Source organism: Phyllostomus hastatus, unplaced genomic scaffold, assembly GCF_019186645.2.
Source record: "Phyllostomus hastatus isolate PE091 unplaced genomic scaffold, TTU_PhHast_1.1 phas_scaffold_93, whole genome shotgun sequence".
NCBI classification, from domain to species: Eukaryota; Metazoa; Chordata; class Mammalia; order Chiroptera; family Phyllostomidae; genus Phyllostomus; species Phyllostomus hastatus.
This window is the reverse complement of record NW_025334042.1, coordinates 39,639,360-39,654,635: the sequence shown is the minus strand read 5'-3', so window position 1 is coordinate 39,654,635 and position 15,276 is coordinate 39,639,360. Positions and strand designations below refer to the sequence as shown.

Below are 15,276 nucleotides of genomic sequence, written 5' to 3'. Positions count from 1 at the left end.
TCAGGGCTCCTTAGACAATCAACCAATTAACACATTGATGGGTGGAAAAACAGACCCGTGTCTGTCTCTCTCCCTCTCCCCTCCTCTCCTCTCTCTTCTAAAAATCAATACTTAAAAAAATGAAAGAATTAAATTAAATAGGCACTGATAACTTCAGCAATTTGCAAAATTTGGAGACCTCCCAGGAAACAGAATAAAATGTTTCAATATGGTATGTTAGGGAAAGAAGGCTTTTCCCCTACCTCATAATTAAATCTGAAAGATTCCTGCAGCGAACTAAGAGGTTTCTAATGAAGTACTAAGCTGCATTTAGAATTTGAGCAATGAAAGGCTCTTTGTTCTCGGTTCAAAAGGTTCCAGTGCTGAACAATTTAGCTTCCAATACAAGCATGTTTTAGACCACCTGCAGACTCTAATCTACACAAATTTATTTGGTCCAAACTTTCTTCTACGTCACTTCATTCAGTTTAATTCCAGAGAGGTTTATTGCTAATGTTAAACAGCATTAATAAGAGAACAGCTGCCCTCATGGACACTTCCCTGAAAGGAAAAGGAGAAAAAGTGAGCTTTTTGTTAGCTTCTTCCCTGTGAATGCCCTGCCATGAATGTGTATAAATTTCAGATAGAATAATCAATCACCTTGCACAATGAAGTGTTTCCTGTGACCGTGATGTCTGTCCTGCAGCCAGAGGTCATCTGTACCTCTCTTGATTCAAAAGATTAGGATAAAAAGTATGTGAACCTTTTAAAATTTCTCAATAGAAACTGGTTCGTTCTTAGCTACAATGAAAACAAAGTAGAAATAGACAAGGAAATGGCTTTGGTAAAAAAAGTATTATACAGATTTACTTTGTAAAACCTAATACATTAATATATTTTATTAATTTTGGTAGAAAAAATTATATAGACATATCCCTTGCTAAGAAGCTTTTGAATAATGAAATCGATGCCATGCTTCAGGGTCCCGTGCCCTGTGCTTGTCGGCGTGCCCCTCACAGCCTGGAATCTACCAGCCCCTTCTTCATGCAGTGTCTTTCATTCTCATAACCTATATCTCAGCTCAGGTGTCGAGTTCCTTGAAAAAAAAACCTACCTGTTCCCCCACAGGCTGAGTCTTTTGGGTCACTATGATTTGACATATCAGAAAGAAATTGCACCACATACTTGTTACAATGGCAAGGAAGGCATTATTCAAGAGCATTGCAATTGCAAAGAAAAATTGAATTTGCCTTCCTTGAAACAAAGGCAAGAGAGTGTTTAAGCACTGGGATGAACTAGTGAAAAAGTACAGGAGGACCTCAGAGTTAGCTGGTCAATATGATTAGGCAGTGTGTTTGCTGACTGCTGCTTTCTGAAGTTAGGCTCCCAGGTCCTTCAGAAAAATGCTCTCAAGTTGTAAAACTGTCCAGAGACTGGGGGGGGGGGGGGTTGGCGGGGATATGTATTACAAAGGGGCAGATAAAGAATTAGCAGTTTGGAGTTTTATAAAGTAAATGATCTAAGAAAAGGGAGGTCAGAGACCTGTGGTATGGAAGAAACTTATCTAAATTTTATTCAAACTGAGGGGAATGCCAAGGCCATCTTGGTCACATGTTTATGTCTTTTATAAAACATGGCATAGGTATTTCATTTTTTGTCTTGTTGGTTTTCTCCCCTACAGATTGTAAGCTCGTTTAAGGCAAGCTATGAGACAGATTGGTCTTTGTCTTCATAGCATCCAGAAAACTCTCTGTCAGTTAGTAGGTGGTCAATATAGGTTTGATTGATGGGTCCATTTCGTGAATAAAATAATGACTAGAGTAAATGTATTTTTTTTAATTCTTACTTAAGGTTCTGCCTGTATCCATTCTCCCTGGCATTTCATCGGTTTACTAAGTTTTATGTGTCTGTGTGGCTTAAAAGTAATTCAAAGATAATTTCATCATGTCCTTTTTCTGAACTGTGTTTTAAAAATTGATCTTGTCCTGTCCAAGTTCAAGAAATTTCTGGGATATATTACAATAAAATCATTGTAGCAATCATTAGCACTTCCATGAAAACTTTGGTGCATGACCTCTGAGAGAGCTAATTCCTTCGGCACATCTTATAACAATTGACTTTCTTTTTGCTGTTGTTGCCTCCTCCTCCTGTTTCTCCTCCTCCTCCACTTCCTCTTCTTTCTTCCAGATTACACGTTGCAAATCAGTACTACTTCAGTAAGTAAACCCAAATATATCTGCTGAACATCTGATAACTTGTACTGTAATTCTTTAATATTGTCTCAGTTAGATCAGAATTTCCTGTGGACCACTTTTCCATATCAGTATCATTTTTATTACTTATCAGTACTTCATCATTTACTTGTAACTGTGGAATAGAAACTAGAAAGAACATGATTCATTTACTAAACATCTACCAAATACTTACTAAAGCCTAGGGCTTTTGGTATGCAGAAAGGTGGGGAAATAGCTTCTTTCCATGGGGAAGTTTACTGTCTAATGGTAGGATCTTAGCCTAATTTCTCAATTCTTTGCCTAAGTCTAAAATAGTCACTCAAATGAAAATACTGAGAGTTATATTATATTCTGGTAGCTTAGAAGAGAATAACCCTCTCTTCTGAGCTCAAAATCAGCTGCCTACTTTACCTCTCCACTTGTAGGCCTCCCAGACACTTTATGTTCAACAAATACTTCAGATCTGTTCCTCATCTAATGTTCCCTTTCCCAGTACCTCATACCACCAGATACTCAACCGCTCAGGCTGGCTAGCTCAGAGTTGTCTACAATTCCTCCCTCTTCTTCATTTCATACATCTAATCAGTTAGTTGCCAAAGTCTTGTTGATGAAACTTCAGAAATATCTTTCACCTTTATCTATCTTCATTTCCATTACCTCCATCTTAGGCCAAGCCACTGTCAACATGCAGAATCCTCTCTCTGTCCGCTACCTTCCAAAGACTCCACAAGACTGAGTATAATTGTAGCTACTTGTTCACTCTCTGTATTCCCCCTAGAGGAAAAGCTCCAGGCTGGCAAGCATTATATCTATCTTGTCTACCAATAAATTACCAGACAGTGGCACACCTGGTATATAGTAGGTGTTTAATAAACAGAAAGTACATTGGAAACCTGAACAGTAAATTATGACACCAATGCAAATTATTTAAAACCCCTTATATTTCTTCTGTTGAAACTAATTTTATTACATTTCTTCAATCAAGATATGTGATTCTGTGAAAATTGTCTTTAATACTTTCATTTTTGAAATATTAAGTTGTTTGCACATGAGAAAAAGTGATCTATTTATTTATTAAGTGCATGTTTACTGAGCCTTCTCATGTATAAGATCCCTACAGGTCTTCACAAGACTCCCTCAAAGAGGCTGTAGTCTAGTAAAAGAGCTGGAATATATGAGAATAAGACAAAAGTCTTAGAGGATGTACATTATTTAGGGTATTCTTTTTGTTACAAGTAACAAAACTCCCATCAAATTAGTATATACAGAAGGGAAGTTATTGCTGCATATAAACATAATGTTGGCTGGTATTAGAGCTTACATGCCCCTGGTCTTATCTCTGATTCATCTGTCTGATGGCTTGTTCTTTTCATCTTGCTTTCTTCATGAAGCTGGAATTATAGACAGCTCTATATTTACTTTATTATGAATACATAAGCAGAGAAGAAAAGACCTGTAATCCCCACTCCCCAACCTCATGCTCATTCTGTGCCAGTGGGAAAAATCCCAGGTAAGGACTGCAACTGGCCTGGCTGGGGTTCCTACCTACCCACTGGCCAGTCCCTGTGACACAACTGTGTTGTCAGTGGTGGGTGGGGAAGCTACATTTGACTGCCTTTTCCAGGACTACATAACTGAAAGAAGGGATGAGAGTCCCCCTAATGATGTGGGATGTGCAGTTGCCAGAAAAGAAATAATGACCATGAGGAAGGGGAAAGATGGGAAACACTGTCTACTCCAAGAGGCATAGTAATGAGAGGGAAGAGAGAGGGAGAGGTTTACTTAGAAGAGAAATTCAGTGAAGTCTGACTGGATCTCAAGATAATAAATGGACATGAACTTTCAGTGATAGAGGAGAACCTTTCAGAAGGAAGGGGTGTGCCAACTTGGAAGTAGAAGAAGTCAGTGTATGTACAGAGAATAGAGCAGGTAAGTATGGGTAGAAAAGATAGAAAAGGGGCTACAGGTGGAGGAAGACTGGAGACATGTGTTTGTGCCAGCAGCTTGTGAGAAAACTTTGAGAGGAGTCTGAAATTAATTTTTCAGTCCACACAAAGTAGAGCAGTAACATCGAAACCATCTTTAAAGAAATCAATCTTGTAGGCTCTTGTGAGTTGGACTGGTTGACAAAGTAAAGGAAGGCATACAAGAAGTTATTTTGGTAATCTTCCTGAGAAGTCTTGAGAGCCTGAAGGAGTGGGAATAATGCCAAGATACAGACAGAACCTTGCCTTGAACATTACCAAATTTTAACTACTGTTCAGAGTTGTCTCAGTGATATATTAAAGGCAATTGCCATCTTCCTCTTATTTCCCTGTTCTTGGAAATAACATTATTGTAATATACAAGTCAAAGAACAGATATATGTATCTACTGGTACTTGATACCTATTAATACTATGAGAAGAAATGACTGTTGTATTCAGCATGCCAGTAAGTAGTCTAATTTGGTATTTTCACAGGAAAGAAAACTTTCAAAAGGAGGAAAATCTACTGTCAAATAACTCAGCACCTCCTGCAGAACCACAAGATGTGGAAGAAAGTCATGGAAGAGGAACAGCGGTTGGCGGGAATCGAAAATCAGTCCCTGGACCAGTCTCCCCAACAGCATTCCTCGGAGCAGATCCAGGCCATCAGGGAAGAAGAAGAGAAAGGGAAGCCCAGAGGAGAGGAGCGCGGAACCCCAAAGCCAAACCAGTGACAATGGATAGAACGAGCTCTGTCTCCAAACCGAGTGACTTGTCACAGACTCTCTTCAAGCCAGCACAACACTTAGACACAACACTGTAGAAATACAAGAAGATTGGCAAATGGCTACTGCATTTGGGGATTCTTCGCATTTTATGTGTTTATTTTTACAGTGAGGTACATGGTTAAAAACTCTTGTTCAGAGAAGCTTTCACGTCGCAACACCAGCTTCTATGGATTTTTTAAAGGAAGAAATATGTGTGTGTGTGTACATAAGCTCACACGTAGATACATGTAAAACATATTCACACACATACACACTGAAAGCCAGAATTACTGGTTCCACAATTTAGTAATATTCATATTAAGATATATAGTGGTCACTGTGATATACAATAAATCAGAAAAGAAAAATAAATGAAAACAAAGGAAATGGTGAGGCTTAGCAGGGGAACAGTGCAGTAAATGCAGGTTACAACTAAGAAGCTTTTGCTCTTAGTACTAAGGGATGAAAGTTCCAGAGAATTATTTGAATTCTTACACATCCTGCCAACATCGTGTGTGCATGTGTGTGTGTGTGTGCGTGTGTGTGTGTGAGGAGAGAGAGGATGAAAGGGGTGTTTGTGGGTATGTATGTCTATGTGTATGTACAGAGAGAGTCTTGTATTAGTAGTTGATAGAATTCCAGCAGCAGACAACTCAACATATGTGAACAAGTGGAAGGAAGTTCACTCTGGAGTGTCTTTGAGAGGCAGCCATTCCAAATGCCTTCCTCCATTTAGCTTCACTAAAGGTCCTCTGTAGGGGCTGGGTGAGGGCCGTGTGATGGTACTACTGCGAAACACCACTTGGAGGCTCTCTATCACTGGCCTTAAGCGTGGAGGACGGAGGCATTTTTCCAATCTACTTGCCTAATGTATAGAAGCTCTCTGTGAGTATGTCACATCACCATGGAAGGGGATAGCATTCTTTATGCATAAACGCCTAGGAAGAGCTGGAGTCAAGTCTTTTAATACAGTTAGAATTATAAAAGATTTCCAGAGAAAGCCTGGGAAATTGCTCTTTATAGTGATCTCCCATGTCTTAATCTGGCACAAACAGTGTATGGTAAGAAAAGGAAAAGGAAAAAGGAAAGGAAGGCAAGCAGAAACTGTGCAAGAGAGGAAGGGGAAAATTTCACCCTAGGGTTTGGTGTTTGTGGACATAGTGAAAGCTCGATTCTTGGCAACTGTTGCGGATTGGCTTTTGGGTGGCAGAGGGCCCACTGCCCAGCCCTGCTGTGGTACTCCACGTGCTGTGTGATGGGGTGGCTTCTATCTGCAGTCTGGCCGGTTGTCGTGCTGCTTTGGGCAGGGAAGATGAGAGAAGAATTTTGGGGACTGGGCCTATTATTGAAAGTCTTTTTTTTTTTTTTTGGTTTATTTGTTTATCTACACTTGTTTATGCTGTGAGCCAAACCTCTATTTAAAAAGTTGATACTCACTTTCAATATTTTATTTCATATTATTATATTTGCCATGAATAGTTATCTCGATGTAAATATAAAGATTCCTTTTGTTTCTGTAGATAGTAAACTTTTTTAAAAAAAGGGAAAATGAAACATTTTTATAAAGTTATATTTTAATCACCATTTTTATACATTGAAGCTTTCCCCAAGCCCAGTAAGAGAGTGAGGATTCATTTGTATTGGAGGTCTGTGGACAGCCACTCTTCTACCTGCTCTAATAGAAATGAAACTCTGATGCAGTTACCGTGTGCCAATTAAATGAGGATGCTGCAAGAATGTTTTTTCACTAGTAACTTTTGCTAACTTTTGGGTCCATGCCTCCCAAGTGAAAGACTTTTTAACCCACATCACAAGTTTATCACTGGTGTCCAGTTCCTCCCAGCACTTTGGTTGTAGCTCTTCCCTCAATAGTATATACAAATCCGCTCCTCATCTAAACAAGCTTCTCCGTAACTCTTGATTGTGATTTCTGCTTTTTATTTCCTCTGAAGTTATTGAAAAGAGTGTTTACATTAAAAATGCCTTTGTTTCTCGTCAATAGTTCATTTTCCCTTCTGAAACAATGATTTAATCAGGTTAGAATTCTAAAAAGTTTCCAGAGAAGAGCTGGGAAATTGCTCTTCAAATAGGCAATGATAATACAATAAAAAAATACCATGATTTCAAGGCAGATCTCCTAGTAAGGAGGAAAATATGGGATGGATGAAATTGTTGCAGACCCTACCTAAAGGAAGAGAATAATTGCTTTTTTTTTCCTTGAGTTAACACCAGGTCTTCATTATTTAGGACTTAGTGAGTTGTTTTCCATTTTCTTAGTATTGCCTGTGTGCCTTTATGTTTGCAAAAGTTACTGTGAGTCAAATACATTTCCCTAGTTACCTGCTCTCCTTCCCTTGCAAATAAGAGAAAGGAAAAAAAAAGGATTTATACTCACATATCTCTTGTATCTAATTTCTTAACCAAACGATTGTTTTCTCCTTCTCCAAATGCCATACTTCTCTAAAATAAATATAAATCAAGGAAAAATCTAGGTGTGGCACATCCATAGAATGGCAGGACAGCAGGTGTGAGTCTGGAACTGTCTATTTGCAGCTTCATCCAAGCTACATGGCCCCAAGCCTGGCTGCCAGAACAGAAATCTTAGCAGACTGCCTGGTTTCTTTTGTTTTGTCTTAAAGTACATGAAATAATGATGGCCCAAGCAGTTAGAACTTCTTCATTCCAGAACTGTGTTTATCAGTCTAGGAAGACTGATCATTTTTCTTCAAAAATAAATTACCTATATATTAAAGCTAGAAGTCAATTGAAATAAAGGAATGGAGATGATTCGCCAAGGTCATGGCTATCATACACACCCAATATATCCCAAAAGATGCCTAGGAATTTAGGAAGATATTTTCTGCTAGTGAAGTTCTCCCCCTCCTTGGTGACAGCAATATTATTGTGTTCACTTCCAACTCCAGCACTTAATTTCTTAAAGTGTATTTGTTGCATTTACTACATTTTTATATGAGTCTATTTATAGGTGCCATTGGATCAACTCAGGTCTTTCAAATGGAAGAATCTCTAGCCCATTTAGGGAAAAATATAATTGTATAGAACCAATGGTAGGAAGAGTTGGAACTGAAGACCCCGATGCTAGTGGTTGTTCACAAAAAATCCAGGTATAACACAAGTGTTCCCAACGTTATCTCCAGCTCACTGAGAGGATGTCATTTCCAGTTGTCTATCTAAACCAATCCTCAAAATATCCTTTGATGAAAACACCACTTTACACATTCTTTAAATATAAAAATTTGTTTTTCTCATTTACATAAGAACCGGTCTTATTCTCAGAAGATGAAGACAGTGGCTCTGCACAGGGCTACGTCCATCTCGGTCTTCATCTAACAGGTCATTTCCTCATATTATGCTCAAGAAAATATCCATTTTCTAAAAGCAGAATACCCAATTCTTTCTGGTCCATTTGGATGGAATTCCAGAACAAATTCTAACCATTACAATCCCGGTACTAAAGAAAAGGGATTGTGTGTCACGTAGACTGTTCACATTACATGTATGTGTTGCGATTTCCTCATGTCCCCTGCCTCTCTTGGGTCGTGATTTCCCAATGTCCCTGTCACTTTCCCAGAGAACTTTCTTTGAAGGTAAAAGCTGTGCAAAGGCATGAGACTCAGGCCTATACTTTGTTTAAATGATGGAAAAAATATATAAATTATTTTCTAAGTAATAAAGATATGAACATTATCATTGTAAATAAAGTTTAAAGTTTGAAATGACTACTTACAAAAGTGAACTATTTGTGTGATGAACAACCCCTGACTAATGAGAAGAAGATAATCAAAAAGTTATTTCTGTTCTACTTTGGGAGGTCTTTTTGGTGCTTCCATGTCTATATGGGGATATCTACAATAAGGGTCTCCTTGTCCTTTTCTTCCAACCTAAACCTGATTCCTACTTAATGCCTTTTCTAATTCATATGCCATTTTAGAAATAAACTGCCTTCTAAACTGTCAGAAGACTCCAGTAAAACAGAGTTCTGTAAATTTTCACAGTCTAGAGCAGGGGAGTCCAACTCACAGCCCGTGGGCCACATGTAGCCCAGGAGGGCTGTGAATGCGGCCCAACACAAAATTATAAACTTACTTAAAACATTATGAGATTTTTTTGTGATTGTGCATCACAACATATTTAATGTGTGGCCCAAGGCAACTCTTCTTCCAGTGTGGCGCAGAGACACAAAAGAGTTGGACACCCCTGGCAGAATAAATGAAGATTCTCCATATTCTAGAGATTATGAGTAGTATGTGTGGGGGGAAAAAAAGTCAAATTTTAAATGCTTATAGCTCAACTCTAGGTAATTGATGGCTAAAATGTTTATATACTTTGAAACTTTCTTTTATTCACCTTATCTCACAACAAGCTGCAAAATACTTTGTTGTTCTAGTTCATTCATTTTTCTCATGATTTTTTTCATAAGGTAAAACTATGAACTTGCTGATATTGTCAGTTCATTTTTCTAATTCAACAAAATAAAACCTTTAAATTAGGAGACAACCATTTTAGGTAAAGAGCATTCCAAAATTAAACTATTAGAATTTCTAATCAAAGGGAAATAACACCAGTTTTAGGCCCTATATTTTCATCAGTTTGTTCCTCTAGAAAAGATTCAAATTGTGATTGGAAATTTGATTGGGGGTGAATTACTTAAACTATAAGCACTGAGTAAATTATACAACAAACCATGCATTAGATAAAGAACTTAAATCGAGATTTCCATCAGCATTTGTATGTTTCACTCTAAACCATGGGCAGAGAAGAACTCACATTTTCCAGTCCGTATCATGCACCACGGACATGAGGCAATTTGTGCTATTGCCTAACACACTTCATTTGTTAAGATGCTGCTGCTGTTATCCTGCCTAAGGGTGCTTTCACCTTACCCAAACTGGTCTTTATGTTCAGACAATCAAGTCATTTTAACAAGCAGGTTATCAATTGTGACCAAAAAAATATATAATAATTGGGTATCCTGTTGCTAGACATGTTTGAAGATACAAAACTAAATGTTAAGGATTTTTTTTGCTGTTGGAACTCAATGTTAATTTGCTGATTCAAAAGTACTAATCCAGTCAAAATGACTTTAGTGCAGGTAAGACTATAAACTCTGTAAAGTGATGGGAAACAAAATTAGCTTTTGACATATGCCTAAGGCTCTGAAAAAAAGAACCCCATTCTCCATGCTATACTTTCAAGGTGGATTACCTCCTTGTGTTGGTGTCCGGGGCTTTCTGCCTCTCTGGGAGCTGGGGAACACAAGAAAAGGCAAGGCTTCCTACTCATGAGAAGTCCTGAACGTGTCCATGTTCAAACAGATTTCCTCATTGCTTCATATCTAGAAGTCATTTTTATCATGCAAATAATTCAAAAATGATTCAAAGATAGTAGTATTTAATCATCACTTGTACTTTCAAGAATATTTAAATTTGATTTATTTTTTGAACCAAAGCTGTTAAAATTTTCTTATTCAGTTAAAATGAAATCCACAAAATGACATTCCATGATATGAAGATGCTAAATATTTTGAAATTCAGAACTAGTAGTATTAGTATTATGTAACAAAAAACTGTAAAGGAGAATATTTCTTTTCTTCCTCCAACATCCTTCATGCTCAGGGAGGAAAATGTTTTATGAATGGTTCAATAAATACATGTGATGGATAAAAATAAATTTATTCCCAATACTTTAATTAGATTAAGTGTACAAATTATTGTCAGACTTCTGAGTTATCCCAAGAAAAAGAATGTATTATCTACCAATTTATCGTGTTTTAAATTGTTTTAAATTAAATGGTCTATTGACATAGGTTATATTTTACTAAATTTGAATGCAATTTAAAACCTAAATACACCTTCATTACTAAGAGAAATTAAATCATATTAGTCTTGACTTTCACAGATGAAACACCGACCAGTCAATAAACCACACCCACTACATCCATCTACCAAGAGTGATTAAATGGTAGGTTGGAATTTGAAATTTATAAATAGAAAAGTACTTTAAAATATTGTCAAAGCTTTAATGCTTTAATTAAATTTTCAGTGTTAGAAATACCTATTTCAAATGAAATAGAAACTACAGAAGAGAATCAGTGAATTCTTCCTGTTCTCTAAAAAAAAAAAAAATTCAAAGGCATAGGGGAAAAGCATGTCTTCTGAGTTTTACTTCTCTAACTCAAAGTTAGTAAAGGAAAAATAATTATAAATGATTAGAAATTCTCCTCTGCTGTAATTAGGATATTGTCTTTAACTTGAAGCTCTAACTCTGCACACCCAGTTTTATTGCAGCCCATGGTAGTGACGAGGGAAAAATACAGAGCTGTGGATTGGGAGTGAACACTACATAGAACATCAAGGATCATCCCAGGACACCCCTCAATTCTATGACAAACCAGTGTAGTTATTAGTTACTCTGGAATGAAAGGACTTAGTGGATCCATATTTCAACCCTGACTTCATTTATTACATCAGCACTTACAAATGTTTCAAAATGTGAATTCATGCTTGGATCTTTGAAACTGCTTCTTGACTACCTTTTGAAAGGAAGGTTCTTTTGATTCTAGTAATTTTATTCCCTTTGTAATAGCAAACTATTCAGATAGTTCAATGTGAAATTAAAAGTAATTGTTTAAAGATTTTCTTTGTGTATATAACATTGGCTGATAGATTTTACCATCACCTTTCTTTTAAAATTTAACTGATTTTTATGACTTAAAAAAACCTATATTACCAGATACTTTGCTTTAACTGTTTATAAGCATAAATCAGTACTATAACTTTGCTATCTTTAAATAGTAACCCTAATATATCTATATATTACCTGTTAGTGGGGTTAAAATGCCTTGAACTTTAGTATATATTTGTTCATTAGCTTAAAAATCACTATTTTAATACTCTGTAAAATATTTGCATGGGATTTTTACCATATTATGTTTGCTTAATTTGTGTGTTTTTTCCACTTATGAGTGTAGTTCATTTCTTAGTATATTGTCACATAACTTAAACCATTTTTATTCCAACAAGGACAATTTGTTAGTTGACAAGCACTGGAAATAAGTATCACTGAACCCACCACCCCCTGATATTTCTTCCTAGAGATTTTTATCATGCGAATCACAAAATGAAAATTGGTGCTTTTATAATCTTCTGAAACTCTCAATGCAAAATAATGAAAATAAGATTCTCCCTGGCTTTCCATATAATGATATTAGGATATGCAACTGAAAGAACTTTCATTGGAATCCAGAGTGTGTTTTGTTAGTGTTGGTTTGGTTACTTTGGTTCAGTGTTTGGTGTTAAAATGCATTGATTCCTGATGGAGCAAGTTGTTCTAACCAATCCTTACCTCTTCTAGGCATAATACTGTCATTGAAAGTAGAAATTAGCATGTCTCAAATATTTGAACTTGTAGGATATTCGCAAACCAGAGAGTACTGGATTAACATAAGTTAGTATACCTAAAAAGCAATATTTTCAAATAATTACCAACCAAAGTAACCGTGTAGGGGAGGTCATTTGCACATGACAATGTGATTCTCACTGCTCTGAATAACTGAGCATGTTTATTGATTACTAACTTTCCAAATTTACCAGCTTTTAAAAACCTAAGACTGAAGCATTGGACTTAAGTGACCATTTGTCAGTTGAAAAATATATCTGTCCTCTCAACTGTATCTTGCACTTAATATATGTAGCAATATTTTGTATCCTCCTATCACAAGTATTTGTCAAGTGATGTAGTTAATGGCTGATCAATGTTTTGTAAAAAGTAGAATCTGTACAGAAAAATGATTAGATAAATCGTATTTATTTTTATTCTTTTTTAGCTTAGACACTATAATGATGCTCCTCTTTTGCCAGATTTACTGGAAGTGCCTCCTGGTTTTCTATATATATATATATATATTAATATTACAGCAAAATATACTCAAGATTATTAGACTTGTGTCACAGATGATGGATGTGGATATTACAATGTGAATATAGTGTAAAATATAAATATAATTCTGTGGTATCATGTTTGATGCAGTTATTTGTACAACCCAAGTCCTCTATCCAGCTTTTGGAAGGCATGCTTTTCTCTCGTATCCAGATACAGTGGTTGTCCCAGTCTGTATCGTAGTGTGACAACCATTGGCTTCCTTGGAGTTTCCAAGGATTCTTGAGAGTTTGTGTTCCCATGGCCACATCTCTCTTCCTATCACTGATGAAGTCTAAACCATGTTAATGTTCATCTAACTTTCTACAGCTAAGCTGTGCCCTTCTCTCCAATTGAATAGTTGGCACCAAAACCAAGGTACTCAAATTTCCAGCATTCCCCTTCACAGTCCTATAAAACAGACAGTGCTGACATTTATCTGATAAATGCTACCATTTATCCTTTAACGATCATTTATAGATGTCCAATACACAGGATGTTTGGTTGGAGAGACTCAGAATTATGTTTGTTCTGCACGTTTGAAGAATTTTAGAAAACTTTGTATGATTCAAAACAGTGTTTTAAGGAACTCAAATATAGTCCTCAGAAACAAACAAAAGTAAAATGTGATTTCTACCCAAAGTTCCCAAGGAGTTAACTTTTTTAAGAGTTTATTTATTTAGTTTTAGAGAGGGGGAGAGAGAAGGAGAGAGAGGGAGAAAAACATCAATGTGTGGTTGCCTCTCATGTGCCCCCTTCTGGGGACCTGGCCTGCAACCCAGGCATGTGCCCTGACTGGGAATCGAACCATGACCCTTTGTTTCACAGGCCCATGCTCAATCCACTGAGCCACACCAGCCAGGGCTAATTTTTCAAATATACGGATTTTCCCATTAGCTGTGAGCTAAAATCCCAACTCCTAAACCTGAGATATTCAAAGCTCTCTTCACTCTGGCCCCCAACTATCCCTCCACCAAAGGAACCAGCTATTTATCACTTAGATTTCTATGTCTGAGTCGTATCAGTGAGGTACTTACACATTCTGCATATGTACATTTCTTTCTCCTTTTACATGCATAAGCACATATGCACATGCACACACATGTGCTCTTCCAACTACACACAGCACAACAGTGCAAGATTGACTTCTTCAGTTGTGAATTTTTTCCATCTCCCAAGGCTTTCCTCTTTGGTGATGCTCTGGTTCGCAGTGGAAGGGAGGAAATAGCCCAGTAGCCCAATGTAAAACTTCTTGTCCTTCCTGCAGTTAGCTGCTGTGAAAACAGCCTTGGGCAAGGAAAAGTTAATTCACACAGTAGGGTAAGAAGAGTGACAACGGGTAACTTCTAGTGGAGCTTGAGGTCTAGGACAGAGGCAAGGAACAGCCAGAGCCTCTGCCTGAACTAGAAAACCTCAAAGGTCAGATTGGTGTGTCCAGTTCTGCAGATCAGCCCTATGCCTGCTGCACACATGAGGTGGAGCTTGGGGTATGGGTAACACACCCTCACCAATGAAAAGAGCAAACAAGTAAAATTAGTTCTTTAATTGGAAAACCTGCTTATTAGCATAGATTTAAGCAATAGTCTTGCTTGTTTTAGTTCCGGAGCTACTTTGTGCCTTGATCATTCTTTCTGACATCATTTCTGGCTTAAGAAAGAAAGCCCAGGTCTCTGCTGAAATCTGTCAGATTTGAAGTATTATCCAGCTGCCTGTGCTGTCTGTGGTCCTCTGGGCTACTGGCACCACACAAAGTAGATGGGGGAGGGGAGGATTGCTTTGCACTTTGTAAGTAGCTCTTGTGGGATTGGCATAGGGTGGGGGTAGGTAGGGGACAGCTCTTTGCTTTATTGTCAGTTTGACTGGCTCTTCCCTGCCAGATGCCAAAGGTGAATTTCTTGAAGGCCTGGTCTTCAGGGATTTGAGGTAGTTAAAGATGATGTATTAGTTTTCTGTTCCTGCTGTAATAAATTTCCACAAACTTGGTTTCTTAAAACAATGCAAATTTATTAGCTCCCAGCTCTGTTGGTCAGAAGTCCAGATGGGCTTGGCTGAACTCTCTGCTTCGGGTCTCTTACAGACTGAAATGGAGTGTTTATCAGCCCGAGCTTTTCTCTAAGGTCTGTAGAATCTGCTTCCAAGCTCATTTAGGTTGGCAAAATACAGTTCCTTGTGTTTATAGGGCTGAGGTTCCTGACTCCTTCCTGCTGTCCTCTGGGGTCCTCTCTTCTTTCTAAGGTCACCTCCATGCCTCCTGGCATTGCTCCTCTCACCACCCCCATCTTCAAACCAGGAAAAACACATGATTCCCTCTTGCACTCAGAGAACTTCTGACTTCCTCTTCTGCTGCATCCTTTCTGTCTTTGTCTGCAGAAAGTCCTCTGCTTTTAAAGAT

The 15,276-nt window shown here is 37.5% G+C and overlaps 1 protein-coding gene across 3 annotated transcripts in view; it reads left to right on the top strand.

Moving 5' to 3' along the window:
- The window catches only part of PDE3A (phosphodiesterase 3A), a 275,116-nt gene extending 266,430 nt beyond the window's left edge, over positions 1-8,686 (top strand). For all 3 annotated transcript variants that reach the window (XM_045829053.1, XM_045829052.1, XM_045829054.1), the window contains exon 16: positions 4,675-8,686. In XM_045829053.1, the coding sequence (XP_045685009.1) occupies positions 4,675-4,913 (239 nt within the window). In that variant the 3' untranslated portion in view covers positions 4,914-8,686. The remainder of the gene's footprint in view (positions 1-4,674) is intronic.
- The last annotated feature ends 6,590 nt before the right edge of the window (positions 8,687-15,276 follow it).